The 26,138-nt window shown below is 40.0% G+C and overlaps 1 protein-coding gene and 1 long non-coding RNA gene across 34 annotated transcripts in view; one reads left to right on the top strand and one right to left on the bottom strand.

Annotated features, from left to right (window-relative positions):
• Positions 1-26,138, bottom strand: part of ESRRG (estrogen related receptor gamma) — a 476,442-nt gene that overhangs the window by 126,888 nt on the left and 323,416 nt on the right. For all 33 annotated transcript variants that reach the window (XM_083494560.1, XM_083494553.1, XM_083494561.1 and 30 more), the window contains 2 exons: positions 20,903-21,318; positions 6,931-7,047 (listed from right to left, as the gene is read on the bottom strand). In XM_083494560.1, the coding sequence (XP_083350686.1) occupies positions 6,931-7,047; positions 20,903-21,318 (533 nt within the window). The remainder of the gene's footprint in view (positions 1-6,930; positions 7,048-20,902; positions 21,319-26,138) is intronic.
• LOC310702914 overlaps positions 1-26,138 on the top strand; it is a 172,364-nt gene that overhangs the window by 26,524 nt on the left and 119,702 nt on the right. The window lies entirely within an intron of this gene.

Below are 26,138 nucleotides of genomic sequence, written 5' to 3'. Positions count from 1 at the left end.
CTGAGGTAAATTCATTTCTTTTACCTATCCATTTAGAAATATTTTTTGCTTGAATATCTTTAAAAGCATTTGCTTTTTCTTCTTTCCAGTTTCTGAAGGCAATAGTTACCTTTTCTCACACAATCACTTCTGTTTTCAACTTGGCAGAGTACTAGACTGTGAAAGAAATTTACCTTGGCAATCTATTATGCACGGGTTCTTTGCAAAGGAGAGCTTGCTATGAAGAATGCTATTAAATAAGTTTCTCCCCCCCCACCCCGCCCACAGCATGACTTTAAAATGTAGAAGGTGATAACACATTTTTATTTACAAAGTCTTAGGTTGCTTATGCATATGGTGTTTGGGAGCAAGACTGCCTACATTCTTTTGTAACACATTCTATGCGTGCATTTGCTTATAGCTGACTGAGTACATGGTGCTGAACCTTTTTACGGAGATTTATGTATTTCAACAGTACTGTAGCTCAGGGCTTAAATAAACCACATATGAGCATACATATGTAGATTATTATTTTTTAAGTCAGAATTTGAACTGAGACCATGACACAGAGAGTCTTAACCAATTACCCACATACTGAATAATATGAAACACACACACACACACACACACACACACACACACACACACACACAATGTTCCTATTATAGTTACGGTAGAGAACCCTTCTGGGCTTAAGCTGTTAATCCTGCATGTTTTCTTGAACTCAACTAGATAGGAACAGAAATTAGGGACAAAGAATTAGCCCCCCTCCCTTTTTGTCTGTGAAATGGACCTTATATCAGTTCAGAATACCTAGGAGCATAGGAGGCTGTCCTATACAATACCAGACCACAAGTTCATCAAGCTCAGTATTGTCTACATCAATGATAGGAAGTCTGTGGCACTCCAAATATTGTTCGACTCCAAGTCCCATCAGCCGAAACCAGCATAGTCAATGGTCATGGATGATGGGAGATGTAGTCCAACAACAACTCGAGGGCTACAGGTTTCCCATCCCTGGTTTGTACTGACTGGTTTCAGTCAGGAGATGCCAGGGACTGAACCTAGGAACTTCTGCATGAAAACATGCTCTGTACCACTGATACCCTCTGTACCTTATCCCAGTCATTCAAAAACTTGTAGCCAAAGTAATAAAAAAAGTGACGAATTCCAATCATGGAACTCTCATGTTACATAGCAATACTCTCTGCTGTTGCACCCATAGCTGTGCTCACCCACCCAATACTCACCTTGGGAAAATATCTATTACAAGTTGACGTCTATTACTGGGGTAAGGCAAGTACTGTACATCATATTATAGTTTTGTTGGTGTTACTAAAAAAAAATGTGTTAGCTACTGAATTGATAGCGTTGCCCATATTTACACCACCTGAAAATCTCATGTTCAATTTAGAACTAAATGGCAAAGCCTGCATATTGTTACCCTGTGTGTTTTAATCAGCTACAGAGTGCTTGATGTTGACTTACAAGGAACTCTGAGGAATAAACAAAAACAAAGCTATTTCTCTCCTGTCTCAGTGCTGATTGATTATCAAATGAACTTATGGTATACCATCCAATTAGTGAACATGCATCAGTTCCTCAGATAACAAATGAGTCTGGCCAGCCACTAAGAGAGATCTCAAGACTTTCAAATGACAGCAGAGCATAAGTAATTAAAGATAGCAACTGTAGATGCATAGGCACTAATACACAGGAAATATCTTGGTCATTACTGCCAGTAAAAAAATAATAATGTGTAAATGAGCAGTCCATAGCAACAGCAGGCTAAGAAAGCCTCTTTAGAAAAATATACCCAGCCTGATTCTCTAAATACTATACTATGTGGTACAAGATGGTTCCCATGTGTTGAGGTCTGTCAGAGGTTCCAAGATGAGGTGGTGGCATCTGGAGGGAGGATATTTTGAGGGGTGGTATGTCATTTATGGACCCCCCCCCCGGAGCCTGCTTGCATATTAATGTTTATATTGTTAATTATGCTGGGAACCAATTGGTTGAAGGGCATCACACCCATTCATTAAATAATGAAAAAAACTGACTCCATCTAGAAGGAAAAGTGTTCTGAGATGCAAAGCGAACACCTGTTATGTCCCAATAACTACAGGTTACTTCCTCATTTGTATACGGACACTGAAGTTGATGACTCTTGACACAAATATCGTGTCATTTTTTCCCCCTCTTCTTTTGTTCCTCTGCCCCTCCCCTTCAACCTTTTGCCTCTCCTTTCTGCTGAGCACTCTGTCAAATAGAGTTGTCAGAATAGATTACAGAAGCCCTGGAGGGGCAAACATCATAATTTCTTAAGGAGCTCCAAGTAACCAGTTTTGGGAGCTATGTTAGGTAGCTGGTGAGGACTCTTTTGCCCACAAGACTTTTTCTGTCTGGGGTTGGTAATAATATTTGTATGCTTTTATTTAGCTGTATAGGCTGATGTCTACTTGCTGTGCTCAGTGTTTAGATTTCAGTGGTTGCATTTTTTTTTTTGCTGTATTTTATTGCTTTATCATTTACCACCCAGAGAACCCACAGGACTGGTTTGGAAAAATACACAACTGAATAAATAACCCCCCCCCCCCCGGCAAATGCCTTAGAGAAAGTGTGAGATAAAAGAGTGTGATTTTGCCCTAGACATGTATATTGGCTTATATCTTACCAATATCAAACTCATTCTCCAAATGTTGATCCTTGCGTAGCCAAAATAGCATCACCAACGGGAAACCCCAAGGTTTGCAGAAGAACAAAAAACCTTTAGAAGAGCAAACCAAGGAAAGGAAGAACCCCCAAACAGTCAAATGAGAACTGAGCATGCTCGGCGGCCACAGAATGCTAGCTGGCTGACTACAAGAAAAAATAACAGGTGGTGGTGGAGAAATGGAACTGAATGAAGTATCCTGGAAGGTGATATGGCTGGCTGGCACCCTTAACAGGAACACTCCTCATTTCAACAGTTAGTTGTGGGTTCCACCTGAAGCTATATCTATAAATAATGTCTATTTCTATAATTTATTTATTAAAAGACTTATACACCACTTTTCACATTATTTATCAAAGCAGTGGACAACTATATAATCAACCACACCAAAATACACATATAATAAATGAGATCCAGCGCCGAGGGCCTTCTGGCGGTTCCCTCACTGTGAGAAGTGAGGTTACAGGGAACCAGGCAGAGGGCCTTCTCGGTAGTGGCACCTGCCCTGTGGAATGCCCTCCCATCAGATGTCAAGGAAATAAGCAACTATCCTACTTTTTAAAAAACATCTGAAAGCAGCCCTGTTTAGGGAAGTTTTTAATGTTTAATGCTGTATTGTGTTTTTAATATTCAATTGGGAGCTGCCCAGAGTGGCTGGGGAAACCCAGCCAGATGGATGGAGTAGAAATAATAAATTATCTTATTATCTTATATACCACAAAGTAGTAAACTAAATACATAAATAAAGAGGAAATCAGCGCATGGAAAAATTAAGGTCCAGTAAAGACTTGGGAGAACGAAGAAAGGTTTTTAATTCCCTGCAAAAATACATCACTGAAGATGCTTGCAGGCTCTCTAGTGGGAGGAGACTGTTCCATACTATAGGTGCCATTTTAAGAATGTGGCTATTGCTAGATAGACCAAAGCAGGCCATGGAACCATCAAAGATCTTAATAAATGAACAGGTTCATATGAAAGAAGGCATTATTTAAAATACCGGTAATCTTAAAAGCCAAAAGTAAAACCTTCAGGTGGATTAGGTAGCATGTTGGCAACCACAAAAGAGGGGCTGCAAGGTAGGATGATCCTTTGAGGAGCCCAGCAGCCGCATTCTACACTATATTATATATATTCAGAAAGGTACTCTCACACATATGACTTCATTCTGCAGTGGGAATTTTGTAATGGAAAGGTCAAAAGTGTTTTCCAAGTATATGGCATTTCAAAGTGGTATCTTGCTGGGCATGGAAAGCAATATGCTGGCTTTGGTCCAATTCACTAGGGCTCTTTTTCTGTTACGACTAAATCCCAATTGCTTTAGTGCAAAAGTTTACATAAGAAGCACAGTGAATGTTGTTCTCAAGTAAAGTTCAAGAAGAGAGAGGTTTCAATCAAAGCTGCTGAAATTTGATTTTATTTCAGGTATTGTAGTTAATTTCTTTTTTTAAAAAAATAAAGTAAATAGATTTAGGCTGTCAGTTTTTAGTCACACTGTGCCATCAGCTTGTAACAACTGATGCAGCCAATGTGGCGGATGTAACAGTAAATTTTATTACTCACTGGTAATTGAATTGAGCAGGTTTACTTTTGAATAGATTTCATCCAGCATGATGTCTGACATGCTGCATGGGATTAAAATATTTGGTCTATACATTAAAAACACACTGGAGACACAGTGAGTCAATCCTGTGTAAGTCCCATGTAACCAACATTTTTATAGAAATGATAAACTTCACTTAACACCCCCCCCCATAGAGATTGGCTCTATTTCACAGTTCTTAAATAAAAATCCACACATTAGCATTCTAGTAGTAGTGAAAAAGAATAGTGTCAAAAACACATTGAGCTGTGTGATGTGTCTTGAGATATAAACAAGAACCACAAGAACCTGAGCAGACTGAACAGTGGAGCCAAGGAGTGAAAAAGGGTGACACCTCCTGTTAGCCTCAGAAATTGGCCCCTATGAATAATAGTACGGTCACGTTACCAAAGTTGGGCACTGCTGCATGTTCTCAACCTGATGTGATACACAGCCCTGGTCTCTAGTCTGTTCTTAACTTCTAGCATTTCTCATGAGCATAATATTGATGTATCAAACACATGCTTAAATGTAAAGGTAAAGGTAAAGGGACCCCTGACCATTAGGTCCAGTCGTGGCCGACTGTGGGGCTGCGGTGCTCATCTCGCTTTATTGGCCGAGGGAGCCAGCGTACAGCTTCTGTGCCATGTGGCCAGCATGACTAAGCCACTTCTGGCAAACCAGAGCAGCGCACAGAAAGGCCGTTCACCTTTCCGCCTGAGCGGTACCTATTTACTTTGACATGCTTTCAAACTGCTAGGTTGGCAGGAGCAGGGACCGAGCAACAGGAGCTCACCCCGTCGCAGGGATTCAAACTGCCGACCTTCTGATCGGCAAGTCCTAGGCTCTGTGGTTTAACCCACAGCGCCACCCGCGTCAAAGGCCAATTATCCCATAATGTGCAAATCCAGAAAAGTTTGCCTTCAGAATTGATTTTTCTGATTTTTAATGCTACTGGTAGCAAATGGAAAGTGTGAAGACTACCCTCGAGTACTCAGTTTTTCTAAAGATTGTGACTAATTCTTTCATTTTTATTTACTTTCAGAAAGACATTGTCTCAATTCAGATGTAATGGGAAAGTACGGTTTCCTTCTATGAGAATGAACTGGGCTACGCTTGCTCCACTTTCCATTCTTCTCTTTTTTCACACTGGGAAAAGGAGATAAAGACTTCCGCTTTTAATTTTAAACTAACTACAGTTCCCCATTATCAATCTGTGCTTTCATATTATGGCTTGTTCACACTAACCATAGTTTAAACAGTTCCTGTGTTTGGATGTCATGGGGAACTTGGGTTAATTTAAAATCATTTCACTACATGGTGGCAAAAACAATAGCATCACGCTAAATGGTATTGTGAGTCAGCCTTAACAATGGTTTTCTATTCCAGCTGGCCAAGTATGCTGAACAGTGCAGTCTGTTTGAAAAGAACTCATATTCAAGTATGTTTTTTCATGTTCATCTAACACTTCCATTAAGGTTTTCGTAATACAATTTTGTAGTATGAAACAAATTAGGTGTTCCACACAGATGAAGCCCTTTCCAGTTCTGAATAAAAAAGGCAAATCCTGTATCTCTTAGTGAAGCAAAATCCACTGAATTAGTCAGGATTTTTTCCGGAGTAAGACTAAAGGCAGCAGGCTTTGGCTCACATGATCATAGCGTCTGCCAAAGCAACCACACACAGTATGAGGTTTATTCTTAGTAAGTATAATCCAATAAGAATATGTCTGTAGGTGTGTGATAGGCCTAATTTTTTCTGCCATCTCTGTCAGCCCATATTCTTTTTGGAACAGCAGTTGAGAGGAAACTGATTATGTGCAGTAAAAAGTGTGAGTTTCACTTTCTAAACTGAAAATCAAATTATTTTTCACTGCAAACTGCACCTTAAAGCAACTGCTCAACACACAGCATTCTTTATTGGGACAGCTTGATATTGATTTCACTGGATAAGAGCAGAAATTTATGGCACATACTGAGTCCCGGATGCATCTCTGATAGAAGATGAGCACAAACAAACCTCAAAAATAAAGTAGAACAACAAACAAAAGAAAACAGTTTTGTTCTATTGTGACACACCTGTAATTTTAATTCCAATAGCTAGTTCTGATCCTAAAAGCCTTAATGGTTTGCGTCCTGGGTGCTTAAAGGAATGTCTTTTCCTACATATTTCCTCTTACGATCATGACAACTCCTGGAGATTCAGCACATTGCTTTTCTAGGACTTTTTCCACAGTGGCACTGCCCTTTAGAACTCCTCCTCCAAGGAATACCATCTGGCCAGTTCGTTCCAGACTTTTAGGCGATTAGTGTTTCAAGAAGGTATTTGTATTAGAGGGAAATAAGTAGTGCTGGCTCTATTTAGTTCTGCTTCCAATTTCTAGTTCTCTTATACTGGATTTGTACTTTGCTGTAGCATTACAACAAACCCCAGAGCATTTTCAGCAGTAGGGCCCACGCTTGGTGAGGATCACACCGACTGACTGTTGTGCATGAACTGGACTGCAGTTCTCAGCATTGTTTGGGAAGATAAATTGCTTTGTTTTGTTTTAGTTATTTCTACAAAAAGCAAATGTATCTCCTGGCCTTCTGAAATCTGAGCAGCACTCAGGTCAGCTCACAACTATTTAAACAAGTACTTAAGACACAATCCACCTTACCTTCTTTCAGCATGCCAACTTTTAGACACTTCATAAAACGACAGGCTTGGCAGGACTTGCGTCTGCGTTTTGTAATTTCACATTCATTTGTTGCTGGGCAGCTGTATTCTATGTTACCTGTGGCGTTCAGGGTGAAGAAAAAAAGAGAGGAAACCATTGAGGATTATTAGCGATCAAGTTCTCGTCATGGAAGCATAGATATTGCCAAAAAAGTGTCTTTATTGCTAAAAGTGTACTTTGTTTTTTTATTCCCCTATCACCAGTCTCTAGATGACATACAGCAAATTTAAAGCATAAATATAAAAAAGACATGAATAATTAACACAACCAAACCCAAACTGACCTCCAAAAAGAAAACATTAATATTAGCAGCTTCTGAAAGAAGCAACCACATCATATAAGCCATAGTATTCAGTTCAGCATATTACATCAGATGCTTATGAGAAGAGAATGGTTTTAACTAGGAGCCAAAAAAAAAAAATTCTCCCCCCTCAAAGCAACTTACACCCAAAGATATAATAAGAGTTGGTGCCAAGCAGGCCTCACTGGAGAGTGTTCCATGGGGGGGGGGGGACAACAACAACAACAACATGAATAAATAATAACAGAGTTAAACAAAATAATGCTCTGTTTCCTGGAGGCATCACATAGGTCAGTGTAGGAAACAGATGCTAGGCTTGATGGATCTAGCAGGATTCTTTTTCTTAACTTGCCCAATGCAATATTTGTAGTATAAGCTCAGCTGTTTGCTGTATTTGTACATAACCTGAAATTCACAGTTACACTCAGAATGATGCTGTTTGTGATGTTAGTACTTCAGGGGAAGAATAAAAACGTCTCTCCTCATCAGCGCTGCCCCATCTCGCTTTAAAGGTATTTTGTTACTTTCTAACCCTTTCCCCCTGTGATTAAGTGCATTAGTATCTTAATGAAAATGCATTCTGTTTATTGCTCTCTTGGGAAGTGGGAGGTCATCACACCAAATGCATAAATTGTCATCAGAGACAGTCCAGGCATAATTGCAATTTTGCTGCTCCATGTTTGCTGCACTCAGAGTCCACGGAAGTCCCCTGAAACATGCACAGATTCTCGTAATTAGCATAGAGTCTGCCTGGGACCACAGCAGTGATGAAATATTTCAGAGTTAATCACACTTTGTAAACACTGATTTATATTGACTACCTTTCTCCAGACTGATGTCTCCTCATTAAATATCACATTAGCGGATTGCAGGATTGTACAAAGATTCAAATGCTTTGCAACTGCTAACTCAACAAAGAATAATACTATGCATGCCACTGATGCTGCAAAATAGTTATATATTTGTGGTAAGAGAGCCCCACATGCCATAAAATTTAAATGCTCAGCAGAAACAGTGCACTAAATTAGTATTTTAACTCAACACATATTGGGGTGGGGCTGGGAACTGAAATCTTTTGCACCATCTTATCTGGTCTGTGTAAGTCAGCCAAATCCACTATAGAAGTGGAATACACAGCCACCGGGAGGAGCACAATAATTCAATGAATTTGCATGGTGTCAGAAGAGGATGAAGGGATGTAAGGCTTCTCCCATCTTGATACACGTAGCCCCATCACCACCACCACCACTGTTGGATCCTGTGGTTATTTGGAGGGCAGGGGAACACACTTTTCACTTACAAATTATAACTGAATGGTACACTGGAAGTTAAAGCAAGGCTGTAATTCTTAATCTACTTCCTTGAACATTAAATCCATCAAAATCAATAGAGTATACTTTAGAGAAAACATGTTAAGGATCCTATATAATGTGGAATATACTCCTCACCCCCCTTTCAGCAATCTAATATGTGGGGCAAAGCTTTCCTTTCCCCTAATATGAACTTCACTGTTTTGTCTGCCTCCAGTAGATTTGGTGGTTCCATCATTTGAAACACTGCACATACATTTGGGTTACTGTGCAGCTTATAGCATGCCTGACTCAAGATGAAATCAAGCACCCACAATCTTGAGCATATAATCTAACGTATATTGAAATGACCAAGCTAAATATGGTTTTCACTGGAACTACAACATGCAGAGGGGGAGGATTTAATCCTTTCCTATGCTGCCATGATCCTGATCAGGTTAACACTTCATGTTAATTCTTGTAAAAACCTTGGCATGGTTGATAAAGGTATGCTTGATGTCATATCTAGTTTGGCCCTAGGTTTATATGAAAAACCAGTCATTAACAGAGTGTGTTTACATAGGGTGAGTGTAGCCATTTCTTTTCAAGTCAGGAACAATCCTGCTTTGCCTATTTTGGCATGTGATACTGTCTCAGCACATTTTCACACAACAACAAAATGCGCCTTTGAACTTCTCTCTATTGTGTGCATGTGCAACTGTTGCTAATGAAGAATAAATAGTGCCACAGAGCTATTTTTAAATTAAACATCTGTTCTAAGCAACATATATTTTACATTCACATTACAGGCTCAGGAAAATCAAGAAGTGCCCAGTTAGTAATTCATCTGCTTTGATGTATATCAACAGGTGGTAGCAACAATGAACACGGCATAAAAGATTAGATGCAGCCTGAAGTTCCAGCTGAATATCAGGTGCCAGTCTTTTCCTAAACTTCCCTGAGCCAGAAGATATATGGAGGTGGTGATGTATTGGTATCAGGGAGAAGAAACCAACTTCATATTTGACTAGGATGTAAGTGGTATTTCTATTTGTGCTGATGCTTGGTCAAAAGCCACATGGTGGGCTGGGCTCCATTCCCGATTTTCTGGTATAATATAACCATTTCACATAGTGCAATTCTCACTTACATTTCTGTTTTGTCAACCCATGTGGACCCCAGTTTTTCTATTTTATTTTATTTTATTTTTTACAAAGATGCATCTCACAGGCCAATGCAAGAAAAACAAACCTCAACAAATTAAGTCTCCTTAACCCACAGTGGCCTGTAGTCTGGACTTCTAGGGAACTGGAGGCGGGGGGCAGATCAATGTTTTTATTTTTCTAATTGGTGTTTTAAATGAATATCTTAGGCTGTCTGTTGAAAACAGCTTGTCCAAGTAAGTAATATATACATTTAGAATTTAATAAATATGAATTGCTACCACACTGTCACTATAGAAAACTGGTCCTTCCAAACAGGGGTAAAATAAAACTAGCATGATGAATGCATTCTTAAATATGTGGTTCTGTTGATCTATACTGAACCACTAGTCCAAATTTTCCAACATTTCCCAAATATGGCCAGTTTTTAAAAGCTTTAAGCATGGATCAAGGACCCATTGTTTCATAGATGCTGAAGTAGATTATCTGGTAACATAGGTTGATACTTGCACAAATAAAAAGTCCTATTTCATTTTTTGTACTTGTCTTAAAATGAAAAAGAATGTTATACTAAAATTGTGCTGTTCCATGCATCCATTACAATATTACATAGATTTAAATAAGAGTCCAAATTTCATGTACCCTGAATATCTAAGGTTTCTTTTATTGTCTTGTTCTTCTTTAGTTTATTACAAACTGTAGAACAGGGATGGCTAACCTGTGGTCCTCAGGATTTTTGTTAGGCTATAACACCCATCACCCCCAGCTACTGGTTATGCTGGCCGCAGCTGAGGATAGCTGGTAATCAGACAAGTATCTGGAGGCTCACAAGTTAATCATCGTGCTATAGAGACATCAAAATGTATTTGAAGAACCTCCAGAAAATCTGCCTATAAGTTTTCTCTCCATAGATATGTAGACTAAGATGTATACAAATGTTACAGGCTGTCAAGAAGAACAATACACTCTTTTTGGCACCTACTAATGTTTCTGTCTGGGCAAATCTATCCAAATATGTACAATGTTGGCATGTTCTTTAATCTAGTTTTTAGCTTACTGTTGATTTTAATTAATTTTTGAACATTTTAAATAGCTGCTTCTAGCTGGGTTGTTTTTTTTACTGATAATTTCATTGTTTTATTCTTCTACTACTACTTTGAGGTGGGTTTTTTTTTTGCAATCAGGCATTATATAAATTTTATGACATAAATAAAAATAAATACTTCCGTAACTAGACACACTAAACGAGGGCAAACCTGTACCTGGTGCAAACTTGAATGAACCTACTTTACACAAGGAACAAAATCAGCTGGGCAGCTTAAGGCTTTTACTAGAGCTGACAAGAATGATAGAGCAGTTTATAATCTCTTCTGGCTGACTTTCAGAGCCCTACACGCTGGTTACTTATTTTAAAAAGTCTTTTGTACAATTAGTTTGGAGGCGATATAATTTTTTCACTGACCATTTTATACTCTTGCATTAGCTGACTGAGAGAATAACAGAGTGCCAGGGCACAATTTGTATCTTCCTTTCAGTGGCACGATGGACTTTTACAGTTTGGCACTTAAGACGTGAATAATGTAGTGTTACATCTTACAATAAAAATATATTCACTAGGACAAAGCCCTGTGTTGTGAAAATGCAATGAGATCTGTGTCAGATTAGTTTCTGTTCTTGCTCCACATACCCAGGAATGTTTATTTTTAGTGTTTTTGTGGAATTTTCAAGCAATGGTTTTATTTCTTAAGAGGGACAAAGGAAAATGACATATGGTTCTACAAATAAAATTAGTCCCTATTAAAAACTGGACACACACAAAATCAAAGAAGGGGAGGCAAACTTGAGTTGATGACGCTTGGGATGTGACACTGTGGGTGGGTGACATCTGGGTCTAGAAATTAGAAATCATGTTCTGGATGGGATTGCACTCTTCCATAATTAGCAGGTGCATAGTCTGAGGGTGCTCTGAGGGAAGTAAACAGCCAATGGGTGCTCCAAGACTTTGTATAGTGGAAGGTAAGGCCTAAATACAGAACGTTTTTGGTCTGTTCAAGGGCATGACCACTGAAAGTTTAAGTTAAGCCTCCAGCAATGGAGGTGGTGAAAATGAACTACGGTATATGTAAAAATTCCATGTTGGTTTTCTGACATGCTTTTTTTAAAGGCTTTTGCAATGAAGAATGGAACCCAGTTACAAGTTCAACTTAAACCAGGTTGTTAGGGAGAAAGCAGCCTTGAAAGAGAGTGACTAAGGTGAAAGAGTTTATGAGCAATGTATCAAAATATAAGTACAATGGTACCTTGGAAGTCGAACGGAACCCATTCCAGAAGTCTGTTCAACTTCCAAAACCAAGGTGTGGATTCCGATTGGCTGCAGAAAGCTCATGCAGCCAATCGGAAGCTGCAGAAGCCCCGTCGGATGTTCGAGTTTGAAAGAACGTTCGCAAACCGGAACACTCACTTTTGTGAGGGTTTGTGCCGTTCACGAGCCAAAACGGACGAGTACCAAGGCGTTTGGGATCCAAGGTACAACTGTGTGAAACATTGTTTAGAGAAGAATAAGGGGGGAATGTGATAACACTTTTCAAATATCTAAAAGGCCATCGCACAGAGGAAGCTAAAGGCTTGTTTTCTGGTGCCCCAGAAGCCAGGGCTCCAGTTAAGTTACAGGAGGCTAGATTTTAGTTAAACATTACCAGAATGACAAGAGTAATCAGACAATGAAACTAAATACCTAGTGGGGTAGTGTGATTTCCTTCACTTAAGGTAGTCATGCAAAGGCTGGATAAGCAACTGCTGGGGCTGCTCTAAGCTTTTCACCGATGACAAAAACTTCCAAGAGTCGGTGAGGTGGTTATTAATTTTATTTATTGACTAAGACTACAGATGCATGGCTTCTGATTTGAGTTCTGCAGGCCAGCTGTGCATGTAACAAAATCAAAGTTCAAAGCAGTCACAGCTCTAATAATAATAATGGCACTGGCCAGGGCTACTGTCTTCTGTGCTATTAATAAGCCATGCTTCTTCTTTCCAATGTTTCTCATTGGCTTTAAAGGGCCAGGCACAAGCTACACTCTTGTGCTATTGCCCAGTAATCAGAGAGGCCTTTCTGCATGACCAAACAAAGTATGTTCCAGCCAAATTTTATTCTTTGGCTGATATCCATGCAAGTTGATCCAGCACTCATAGCACGGTACTCCTTCTCTGTGTATAGTGTGTAGAGATGTGTGCTATAGACATGAGAAGGACAGCAGAAAAATACCAAAGAAAATTAAACTTATGAGACAGTTTTGGCGATCTCAAATGCTAGAAAAAAATAGTGCTGGACAAGCAATGCAGCCATTTGCCTTTGTATAAACAAGGCAGCAGGCAACCGCTGGAGAAATAATGTGGGCATAACATAGACACCTGCACAATCAGATTACTCTGTGCAATCACAACAGCAATAATAGGTTCAATATACACAGGAAGACTATCCTTGTGGCTTGTACAAAATATTGCATAAGGTTCCTTCAGGATCAGACCAATCTAGTCCACCAGCCTGCCTCCAACACTGGTTTAGCCAGATCCCTCCAGGAAGCTCATAAGCAGGGCACGATGGCAACAGCCTTTTCCTGCTCTAAGACCTTCAGCAACTGGGATATAGGAGACTACTGCATCCTAAGCTCATTGTTGTTGTTTAGTCACAACTGGGATACAGGAGAATACTGCATCCTAAGCTTGTTGTTGTTGTTGTTTAGTCATGTCTGACTCTTCATGACCCCATGGACCAGAGCACGCCAGGCACTCCTGTCTTCCACTGCCTCCCACAGTTTGGTCAAACTCATGTTAGTAGCTTCGAGAACACTGTCCAACCATCTCGTCCTCTGTCGCCCCCTTCTCCTTGTGCCCTCAATCTTTCCCAACATCAGGGTGTTTTCCAGGGAGTCTTCTCTTCTCATGAGGTGGCCAAAGTACTGGAGCCTCAGGTTCAGAACCTGTCCTTTCAGTGAGCACTCAGGGCTGATTTCCTTAAGAATGGATAGGTTTGATCTTCATGCAGTCCATGGGTCTCTCAAGAGTCTCCTCCAGCACCATAATCCAAAAGCATCAATAAGCTTGGGACCAAGTACCGTATTTTTTGCTCTGTAAGACTCACTTTTTCCCTCCTAAAAAGTAAGGGGAAATGTGTGTACGTCTTATAGAGCGAATGCATGCTGCACAGCTATCCCAGAAGCCAGAACAGCAAGAGGGATTGCTGCTTTCACTGCGCAGCGATCCCTCTTGCAGTTCTGGCTTCTGAGGTTCAGAATATTTTTTTCCTCCTCCAAAAACTAGGTGCGTCTTGTGGTCTGGTGCGTCTTATAGAGCGAAAAATACGGTAATTAGCAGATTGCCTTCCCAATATAGGCAAGTGTAGTCAGTGAGATTGGAAGAGACTCCAGGGGATGAACTGTGACTCACAGATTGCCATCTAGTGGCAATATAGAAGTGGGCCTTCCTTGTTCTCTAGAATGTTGTCACCCCCTACTGTTCGGGAGGCTCCATCCACAGCATGTCTCAACTACCTTCTAAAAAAAATAATGTATCTTTTTGTCTGAGAATTTCCTGACTATCAACTGCTGGCTTGTACTGGTTACTATTTTCAGTATTTTACAGTCCAGGTGTTGTCATTTAGTTATGATGACTTTATTTGCTTGTTATTTATATTATCTGTATATATGTATTGAGCTCTTTTAGACCTCATGGCTCTTTGGTCTTTTCAAGTCTTTGACTCATCACTGTAAGTCAGCTCAATATATTTATATATAGTAAGCCGTCTGTAAGTTGATTAAACAAATAAATAAATGGTGGATGTCCCAGATTGTTAGCCAAATTTCATGCATTAGACCTATCTTTCTGATGCCTGTTTAATGTTACCTAAGGATAAGCTTAGTCGTGTGGCATCTTATGGCAGTAATTCCATCAGTTAAATTATATATTGTGAAAGTATTTTCTTTTGTCTGTCCTGAATCTACTGCCAACAATTTCACCAGTGACCCTCAAATTCTAGCATTATGAAGATAGAGGGCAACAAATACAGTGGTGCCCCGCCAGACGAATTCCTCGCAAGACGGAAAACTCGCTAGACGAAAGAGTTTTCCGTTTTGGAGGTGCTTCACAAAACGAATTTCCTATGGGCTTGCTTCACAAAACGACAATGCCTTGCGAGTTCCTGCGGGGTTCCCCCCCTTTTTCTAAGCCGCTAAGCCGCTTATCAGCTGATCCGATCAGCAGATAAGCCGCTAAAAGCCGCTAAAAGCCGCTAATAGCGCTAATAGCGCTAATCCGCTAATCCGTCAATGGGCATGCTTCTCAAGAAGAAAAAACCGCTAGACGAAGAGAATCACAGAACGGATTCTTTTCGTCTTGCGAGGCACCACTGTATCCCCATGTTATTACTAATCTAACAAAACAAACAATGGCAGGAATAGGGAACCTCCAGATCATGGTCCAAATATGGAGCACAAGTCTTCAGAATCTGGAACTTGGAGATCTCCAGGTGTCTGGCTGCAGAGTTCCGCTGAAGAACTCTTTTCCTGCCATTCCTCTTTAGTCCTTAGCTCTGCCCATCAGTGGCATACAGGCATTGATCACTTACCGCAAGAAATGCAGATTTCAAGGGGAAGGGAGGACTTCTCACACCTGCTCTATGCTGTCTCTCTCCAACCCTAAACCAGTAATCTAAATTAAACACTTCAAATGCTTTCCCCCATTTCCATATGGAATGTGCCCCTAATATTGAATCATTCTGGCTGTCATTTTTCAGCATAATTTCTATCTCCATTATATCCTTTTTGTTGTGGGGCTATCAAGGGTGTATACAGTACACTTCATAAGTAAGTACACTTATTTATTTATTTATTTATTTATTTATTTATTTATTTGTTTGTTTGTTTGTTTGTTTGCTTGGCTTTTTCTTAGGTTTGTTTTTGGCAGAGTTTGTGGCCCCTTTATTTACCCATTTGACCAAGGCTTTTAAAGCACAGCTTTCTTACCTTTTATATCTTTCCCTGCTCATTTACTAAGCTGACATCTCCTTGGAGCTGTTTGTACATATATATTTTATCTGATCATCTATTTAGTATATTCAAAATAACTTCTGAGCACACTGAAAAAATTACTCTCTTTTTCTCTTTCCTTTCATTTGTCAGAAGTTTCTTCTTTTGAAATCAAATGCAGCCATGCTGGACATTCTGGGTTTCTGATTAATTCAACAGCACTTAACATCTCATACCATATCCTGGACATCAATCAGAATTAAGTGAAGGATCACCTCCCCTCTCCTTGACTCCAAATCAAGAAGGGATATGAGGGCTAAATTAGATGAGATACTAGATCTGCTGTTTCACATAATTTTGGTAAATAGCAGCCATGGAGAGGGGATATTTTAATTGTGGAAACTGTGCAGGAAGAAGGGATTAAAAAGGCCTCCCAGTTTGGAAATCCTCCACACACCATGGCTATTTGCCAAAAAACTTAAGGAAATGGTAAATATATTCAGGTATCTGTTGGTCCCAGCTCCTGCCAACCTAGCAGTTCAAAAGCACCCTAAAAAGTACAAGTAGATAAATAGGTACCGCTCCGGCGGGAAAGTAAACGGCGTTTCCGTGCACTGCTTTGGTTTTGCCAGAAGCGGCTTAGTCATGCTGGCCACATGACCCGGAAAAACTGTCTTTGAACAAACGTTGGCTCTCTCGGCCAGTAAAGCGAGATGAGTGCCGCAACCCCAGAGTCGTTTGTGACTGGAATTAACTGTCAGGGGTCCTTTACCTCTACAGATCTGTTGGTCTGATGTAATTTTGCCCTAAGGCACAACCATATCACATCTGCAACACTTTGAATCTAGTTAGATGAGTGACTTGCAGTACAATGCTCTCCATGCATTTACTTCCCAAGGGTAAATCCCACTTACTTCAATGAGGCTTACTCCCAGATAAGTGGAATAAGGCAGAAGCCATTGTTGTTTTGTGCATCCACATAATAGCAATCCTGAAAACTTAAAAGTTTGGGTAGAAGAGAACTACTTCAGTGTTCAGTTGGGTAATCAATTTCAAGAAATAGCGTGAGGCAGGTGAAATAGATCCATCATTGCCTGCTTGAAACATTCTTGGAAGGAAATGCTGATACAAAGGCTTTACTTATATAAGGAAGGTGAATGATTTAATCAGGTAATGATGGATTCAGGTGACACTGTGTCAGGTTCACTGCAGGTATGCCATCTTTGCACTGAAGCCAAGGTCCATGTAATTTGGTAAGCCAAGGCCTCTATTATTTAAAAACCACTCTCTTAGGGCTACGTAAAAATGCCTATAAGATCAAACAACTCAATTAGTTATTTTTTAGATCGTCTGGATTTGCTACGGATGGCATTAGCTCTGAGTTAGGTAAACACACACTTTGGAAGGTGCTGAATTTGTGTGGAGCCAGGAAGTAAACGTTACAGTTTTCATTTCAAAGGAAAGCTTATCTGAATTTACATAACTAGTCCTATCTTTGTTTACTACCCTCCCAATTGAAGATATATCATATTTATTATACAATGTTCATAGGTTTGTAGATCAAATTGGTTTTGCAACAGATAAAAATGGCACCATTCATAGAAGATCTAACTATTCAACTCCAGAGAGAACAAAGCAACCAGTAAGAACTGTTTCAACACAGGCCAGACATACTGCCCACCACACCCCATGATTACTGAAAGGAACAGTGAGTCTAAGTCTGTCCATTAATTTTTGTGAAATTTGCCAACACTATTTGTTCACTTATCAGTTTATCTTTGGAATAAACTGCTGCATTCACTAGAGGACCTTGAAAACCTTCCAAGTTTTATCACAACAGACTCACTTCTAATTTGGTGCTGCTGAGTTAGGGCATATTACTTATAAGTCTGCCGGTGTCCATGGATAAAGTTCTTTAGCATTCACTAGATTCAGGGGGGTATCTACACAGCATTATTGTATCTAAAGATGTAACAAAACAAAACAAAGTTGCTTGGTCTGTTAGCAAATAGTGAAACTCCAGTTCCCCAATTCCTTGAAAAATATTCTATATTTTATAATGGAGTTGTACAAGAATCAGTCACTGGCTTATCATCTCTAACATTTGATTGACAGGGGTCAAACTCTCTAGGGATACTTCCCACACTAGTGAATATTGTGAGACCTAGAATAAAATTCTTGCCAATTTCACAAAATGTGTTTTTCCAGATTCCCTGACCACTGGTCCTGTTAGCTAGGGATGATGGGAGTTGTAGTCCCGAAACAGCTGGAGGGCCAAGTCTGGGGATGCCTGGTCTAATGCTACTGCATGTATATACTCTTAAGAGCATGTTGGGGTTTTTTCAAGGGAAAAAAATCTCCCTTCTTGGAGGAACAGCAGCAATAGTGGTAATAGATTAAAAGAGTTGATAGGTGAAGTTTTCCCAACCACCAGCAATGATTCTTCTTCTTCAAGGAGTAAGTATGTATGTGTGGTACAGTTTTTAAGGCAAAAGAGAAAATGTGAGTTAACAGCATGCAAACAGAAGTGAATGGCAAAGGTTTTGGCTGGGCAGGTAAACTGCTGCCCACCTCTCCCTCCCTCCCAGCCCAGAAGCAGGATTCCACTGGCTTATGGATCAGCTACTCACCCTTAGGCTGAGATCCCACCTGGCAGAGGAGCCCAGAGGGCATATAAGGCAAACTGAGCTTTGCCCTAAGCAGGCACTGAGTTATGGGTGGGGAAATTGACTGGATGGTTTACTCAGAGAAGATAGGAACTGTGATTAAGGTTTTGAGGGTGAAAGTCACTGTATGCTATAGTTACCAGAGCAGATGGGGAATTGACTGTATGGAGTTTTGCTATGTTCTTTGTGCAGGAGCATACCAGGTAATGCCACAGAATTTTATAGCAGCTAAGGAAACCTTTTACAAACTTAGGAATGCAGCAAGGAGCTAAATCACTTATACCTATGGGATGTAAACATCATAACAATAGGGGCTCCCGCAGAGCTTTTGCTTTGAATGCAAAAAGGTACCAGGTTCAATACAGCTCCTGATATTGCCAGATAGAGCTATGAAAGACTTCTATTTGAAACTAGAGTGCAGAAAACACAGAGCTGATAGACTACTGATGTGACTTATAAGGCATCTTCTTAAGTTCCGCCTATTGTCAGCCCTGGACAACCAATAACCTCTGTTTAATCCTTCCTTGCATGAGAACAGCAGTGACAGATCTAGCACCTATACAGTCTCTAGGTACAACACTGCCATTGTACTGTCTTCAGTTTGAAAGATGCCTTCACCGGTTGAGACAACAGAGGTAAATAAACTCCACCTCCCCTGGCTGCATCTATGATATTGGTCATAGGCTCATATTATCATTTCCTATATAATATCTCTTCCACCCATCCTCACCCTCTATCACATACACACAAATTTGCCAGTCCAGTCAACTGTTACTATAATTCACAGAATGAGGGGAAAGACAACAAAACCCCTACTGTGGCACTTTAGAGAAGGGCTTGGAGACCTCTGGCCCCACAGGGAACTCATTCATGCAACTGATATTTACAAAAGCAGCTTTCAGCTTTACTACCCACCAGCTGATAAGCAGCAAAGCCTCAGGCTTTAAAGTATTGCACAGGGCACAAAGCACCTGAATGGTGCTTTGAAATCCCAATGTGAAGACTTCAAAGTGCCCAGTCATTTGATGTCACTGTGATGTCAATTGAAAGATAGGTGGGCAGCCTGACCCACCTGTCAAATTTAGATGGCAAAGCTAGGATCCAATAGGGATCTGGCCTGCAAAGCCAAAAAGGTTGCCTACCCAAATATTAGTAAGATGCACATCAAAGGGTGGGGATATATGTGGAAGTGTGGCCTAGGGAATTACAAGTCCCTGCATTCTCATGAGAGTTGGGAATGGGTTTAAGTTTACTTGTGGAGAAAGTCAAACTTATGCAGAAAGTGTTCCTGCTTCCCTTATTCACTCAGTTGTTTCTCTAAACAAAACCTGCAGCTACACATGACCACATTCTTTTCCATGCCTGGTATTCAAGGTAATATTCATCCCTTGTCTGCAGCCTCTCCAAACACAGATGCCTGGCTCCCCGTTTCCTTCACCCATGCCATTCAGCAAATTGATTAAACGTGTTTTGTTACTATTACAATTCATTGTGATGCTGTTTTTTCTATCCCCTTCCAAATGTCAATGGCACGGGAATAGTGGTTTCCTGACAGCTGGGCCAGATGCCCCAACACAGCTGAGTAGTTTTGTCTAAGCTGAGGGCTGGCCAGTTGCTAGGCAACTTTTGATCTAGCAACATGGAAAGCACTTCAATTATAACCATGCAAATAGTTGTCAGAAGGAGGAGACTGGTTTAATTGTTGCCAATAGTGCAGGTGGACTGAAGCCTGCATTTGCAGGTAGTCCTGCTGTGGGATCTTTCCTTGTAGCTACTATAAATAATAGTGTTGGGAGGGGTGTTGTTACAGGTAAAAACTGACGCAGACAGACCAAACTCAGGCTATTAAGGCTTCTAACTCTGGAAACCAACACCTCCCATTTTGGGGATAAGGAGCACTATACTGCTTTAGGTTTAGTTTTTAATACAAATAGAAACAAAGCCAATAAAGGAGAATGTGCCTTAAATCAGCTCCAACTTCACCACTTTGTGCTTCAAAATGTGTGGCATGCTTCTAATGCAAAATACAAGGTAGTGATTGGGAATCTGAGTGTGACCTTCCAGATACTATTGGACTCCCACTTTCCATCCCAGTCAACATGGCCAAGGATTGGGGGTGATGGGAATTGTATTTCACCAACATCTCGAGGGCCGCAGGTTCCTCATCGCTGAGATAATGCATGGAATGCTGCTCTGAAAAGCTTCTTGACTTTCGGAGGTGGGTAAGACAGGAGGGTGGGAGAAGCAATTGCAATATATCTTTGCCTACCCTTTCACTGTCAAAATAAAGAAAAGTAGAGAGAATTAAATCAGGGAGTCCTCACTCCTATAAAGTTGCCTCCAGGTTCCACTGGAACATGGTATTAGGATGAGTGGACACAATAAAATGTAACAAAACAACTTCAGGGATAAAAAAGAGCAGGAAGGCGGAGTTCTGCTTCTTTGGACCAGAGAAATGTAGTCAAGCACTGACCTTGAATTGTCCTCTTGAAGAAAGCCTTGCAGGCCTCACACGAAGCCACCCCATAGTGGTACCCTGATGCAATATCACCACACACCAAACACAGTCTTTTGGGCATTGAGTTCAGCATGTATTCACACTTGGTTTGTGAATCTTCAGCAATGGTACTGGAGCAGTCATCATATCGTTTCCTGACAGGACCATTACCCCCAAGACCTGGGGCAGAAGGATAGAGCGGTGGCGAATCTAGCCCATTCTGATGTCCATTCATGGTTGAACTGTAGCTCCCACTGGCGTCAGAGGAGCCACCAGGGCTGTGGTGATTGATGCTGTCCGTCAAGGAGGCGGGGCTCGATGGTTCCGTCTTGATATATGACGAACAGCTAGAATCAATGTGTCGATCCTTGCTTGACATTCTGCAGAGAAGCCTGAATTGTAAAGAGAGAGAGAGAGAGGTTTCTGTGCATTAAAGACAATGCTCTTTAAAGGCAGCACTGCAAGGGCTAAGGACCGCACATCATTCATTCATTAGTCAATACCTCTTGTTCTACATGAAGGTAATCAGCATAAGGGCATGACAGAGCTTTATCAAAGCCTTAGACAGGCAGTAAACAAAAACTTTAAAGAGACTGGATCCAGTTTATTCTTTGCTCTCTACTTCCTCCTTGCCAATTTTCCTTAAATCAACTCTCTAAATTCTAAACTGTCATCAAAGGTGACAATGAATTCAGCACCAGGCTTTTCCTAGAGCTTACCTCCCCATCCACCCACTCACTCACATCACTTGCAGTAACATACTAACAAAGGGAGCTAAAACTTTATATATATATTTGATGAGCCAAATATTTTCCTCAGTAATTACTATTCGTCAGCATGTTTTATTAAACCATAACTGCATCCGTTATTGATTGAACCTTAAGAATCAGAGAGTAAATCATTTTTCGGAAGATTTTATACATACAGCTATTTAGTAATGGGTCATCTCAGTTTTCCAACAAATAATTAAGGTTTGACTCCTGTTTCACAAAATCTAAGGGGGATGATTCATCAGCTATAGCTGCAATTACATTTTACCTATTATCTTAAGACTAGCCAATAATAACTGTGTAAGCACCCCATACACCTGCAAGTTCATATGAGGTAAGTAGGTTGTGGGGTTTGTTTGTATTTTTAATCTTTTGTTGGAAGTCGCCTAGAGTGGCTGGGGAATAAATAATAAATTATCATTATCGTATGTTTGTTTTTAATGGAGGAAATAGAGAGAAGTTGTACTTGCTAAAATATTTGATACTGTACCTAAAAGTGAACAGACATTTGAACTTGTGGATTGTCTCCCTGTCAAAGGAGTAAAAATCACTCACTTTTTGTAAGTATGGTATGCAGCAAAATTACAATGTAATACTATGTGGTCTGCAACTGAAGAGACAAAGATGCGATGACAATTAGCATGTTAAGTAGACTCTTTGAAATTCTTCCAGGAATTCACTAAATGCCATTTGACCCATTAAGAAGAAGCTTGAGTGTAGCCATCGCTCCCTTACTACTGTACCAATTTGATGCCTAAATCTAAGAGCTATTAAGTATGAAAGAGTCCCTAGAAACAAGGGACAACAGACTTCATAATATTTCCTGAGTAGTTACCAAACTTAAAAAGGTTTTATCTGATTAACTTTTTGATTTCAATATGTTAAATGCTAATCAATTAACTCATGCACATTTACATATTGTGATATCACAGCGAGGCCTTTTTATGATCATGAATGAAGATACTGAGATTTGGTCAGAAGAGTTTTCTTCTACTTAAGAGTATTCAGTTGAATTTGGGAAGGGAACAGAACTGTGACTGTTTTTAGCTGGCAGTGCTTTGGTTCTGTCCTCTCATTTAGCCAGCAGTCTTCCACTGTTATTTTCATCACAAACTTTTGCTAGTTTCAATAGAGTCAAGGGTTATGCTTAATTTGTCCTCCATGGAAGCAGCCCTGAAATCTTTTCCCAAGGCACAGCTGAGGCTGGGACGAGTATGCTCTGTCCCAAGTCTCATGTTGCTTTGCTCAAACATTTCAAAACACAAGTAAGAAGTTAAATATTGCTTGTGATTTTTCCTAATAAACTGGCATTTTATTTCTATTTTTAAAAAAAGTTCCAATTGGTTACTCATAGGCATAGTTTGCTCATCCATGTTGTTGGATTAGAAGCTCAAATCCCCTCTCACACTTGAGCAGTTCTCCCTTGTTCTTGTGGTTTAGAGAAGGTAAGAAACAGCAGCAATGTCCCATGCTGATTATTAATGTCTTCAGACTAAAACTCAATGAAAAGAGATGCCACCTGCCAGAGGACTCAGGGTGTGGACAGGGCAAGCATAAACAGAGACTGACTAGTAAGACAAACCCACATTTAGAAAATGAACATCCACACAGATCAATTTAAAAATGCAGCTTAAATAAAATAAGAATGCATCTTAAATCCACAGAAAATGTAAAATGTTACATAGTTAGATCATCATATTAAAATTACATATATACTGCATTTGATCCCCAAACAGGAATAAGTTTTGGATGCACATGTACTTTTAACCTGTTTATAAAACACAAGCATGGGTAAACTTAGAGTCTATCTATTTGATTTTTTAACAAGCAGGACAACTGAGATCAATGCAACCAAAATAGATGGTTGGAGTAGGCAGCGACCAAAGCTGGAATTTTGGGGGGCAAATAACTTCTGTTAGTATCAAAACTCTAATTACTCTTTGCAAGGGAAGGAAGTCACAATTCTCAAAAGGACTTTATTCAACATAAGCCCACTGAGATTTGGAGTAAGTTTATCGTAATATCTGTCTCACTCTTTCTGGTGCTTAGAACAGTTAGCTATTTTAAGAAAATATAAGCATAATACAAATATATGCATTTTAAGTTATAGAATACTTTTAAAAATTCCATAATCTCTATCTATGTAACTCTTAGAGTCAAACTACATATGTCAGTGATGGCCAAACCTGGCCCTCCGGCTGTTTTGGGACTACATTTCCCATCATCCCTGACCACTGGTCCTGTTAGCTAGGGATGATGGGAGTTGTAGTCCCAAAACAGCTGGAGGCCCTGCTGCAGCAGCTTTGACAAGCTCCAAGCTACTACTGGCACTGAAAAGCATCCACTGGTGCCAATGGGAGCTTTCCTCTCATTGCCAATAGAAGCTTTTGGGAGTAGAGTAATTCTTGCTGGAACCATAGCAAGGGTGAAGAGGCAAATTTCCAATACCCATATGTTGTGGTGCCACTCTTGCCCAAAGAAACCTGCAGCTGCTATTTGCATTTTTTAAAAAAGGTTCATGGAACTACAAGTTTAGCATCAGTTTGACCCTTTGCCACCAGAAGCAAGAACTCTAGAACACATAAAGGCTTAAACTTTGATGGAGATTCTCTGGGAGAAGGTAGTTCCAGAGGTGAGTGGCAGCCACTGACAATATTTCTTTACATGCCCTTGTAGTTTGAAACTGGAGCACTTATAGTAGACAGACTTCCCACCCTCTGCCCCCAAGTGGATTGACAACTAAAAGAACTTGGGCAAAATAAATCACAGCTGACAATGTAAATATTGAGAATTCTGTTACTAGTCAAAAGAAAAGTTTGCCTTGAAGATCTAAAAGCCATTAGACAAATATCTGAGTGACTATTACTATTACAATGATAAAGATAAGTAAAATAATTATAGTACCCTATAAGACAGAAAGCTTTTTTTAAAACAACAACAACAACAACAACCAGGAGGGGACCCTGTCTTTTCTTCTGCATCTGCTGCCTTGTATTTTCAATTGTTAATGGATGTCATAATTAATAAATAGCTCTCTTGACTCTCACCTTCCACTCCTGGCTAAGCACTTTTCTCAAGTCCACATTTGAAAGAAAGTGGACCAGTACTGACTTACGACAACTATATGAATTCCTTTTAATTTAGAGTACTTATACCACTGCTCAACTTTTTACCTTATAATTACTGGATAGCTCTCACATACATTATGATCTGTGACTGAAATGAGAAGTTATACAGGTAGTAAAACACGCCCTTTCCCCCCACGGCACCAGCCCCATATCCCAACATATATTTTATTTAACTGTGAGAGAATTGTTTGAAAATTTAATCACAATCTACCAATAACAAACAGATAAATAACTATATGACTTTTAGAAGACACCTGAAGGCAGTCCTGTACAGGGAAGTTTTTAATGGCTGATGTTTTATTGTGTTTTTAATATTTTGTTGGGACATGCACAGAGAGGCTGGGGCAACCCACTCAGATGGGTGGCATATCAATATGATGATGATCCAATGAAATAAGATATCAGGGTTATAACTGCTGCAGACTGTAGTTATTTCTTAGCCATGCAGTACTTGGGGATTAGTCCACAGTGAGAGTTTGCCAGAAAGTTGCTGTTCTCTTTAACTATCGTTTCAATGAAGTATTTGATCAAGTTGCAGCTCATTCTGGCACCACCCATACAATGTCACAGATGGTGCTTCCCCCTTCTTACTATAACTCCTCTCTGTTGTGATTTCCCAAAAAGTTATTGAAGTACAGCTTGCAGAATTACCTTTAATTTACAAGTGTGGTTTTGCAACTCCAGTAAATTGCACACTGATTAACTTCCCAAAAATATACTGGTACCTGTTCTCTTTTCCCATGCCCATGATGTCAGAACCAAAATATTAGCCATCATCTTAGAAAGAACAAGATGTCATCAACATGGGACCTGGTGATTATTAAGACTACGAACTCCCAGTATCTTTGAAGTTGTGATTTCTTAGTACAGTGGTACCTCGGGTTACAAACTTAATTTGTTCCGGAGGTCTGTTCTGAACCCGAAACCATTCTTAACCTGAGGTGCGCTTTTGCTAACGGGGCCTCCCATTATTTCCATTCTCATCCTCGGGCAAAGTTCTCAACCTGAGGTACTATTTCCGGGTTAGCGGAGTTTGTAACCCAAAGTGTTTGTAAGCTGGAGCATTTGTAACCTGTACTAACTTAAGTTTTATCTGACCATGATTATGGTTGCAGGTGCAGGCAGGTTCAAAATCAACAACTACCACTGCACAGAAAGGAAAAAGGAACACAAATTATGTCAATGGATGAAAACTTGGCTTAGTTCCCAGGAGAATAGGACCAAACATGACTCAAAACAAGGTAGATGGTGCAACTAAGGATATTTTTTGTTGTCATTGTTAATTATTATAAGGAAGAACACAGGGAGGAAGGG

This window comes from Podarcis liolepis (genome assembly GCF_965112155.1).
Source record: "Podarcis liolepis genome assembly, chromosome: 3".
Classification (NCBI taxonomy): domain Eukaryota; kingdom Metazoa; phylum Chordata; class Lepidosauria; order Squamata; family Lacertidae; genus Podarcis; species Podarcis liolepis.
Note: the sequence above shows the minus strand (reverse complement) of the source record. Positions and strands in the feature narration are given on the sequence as shown.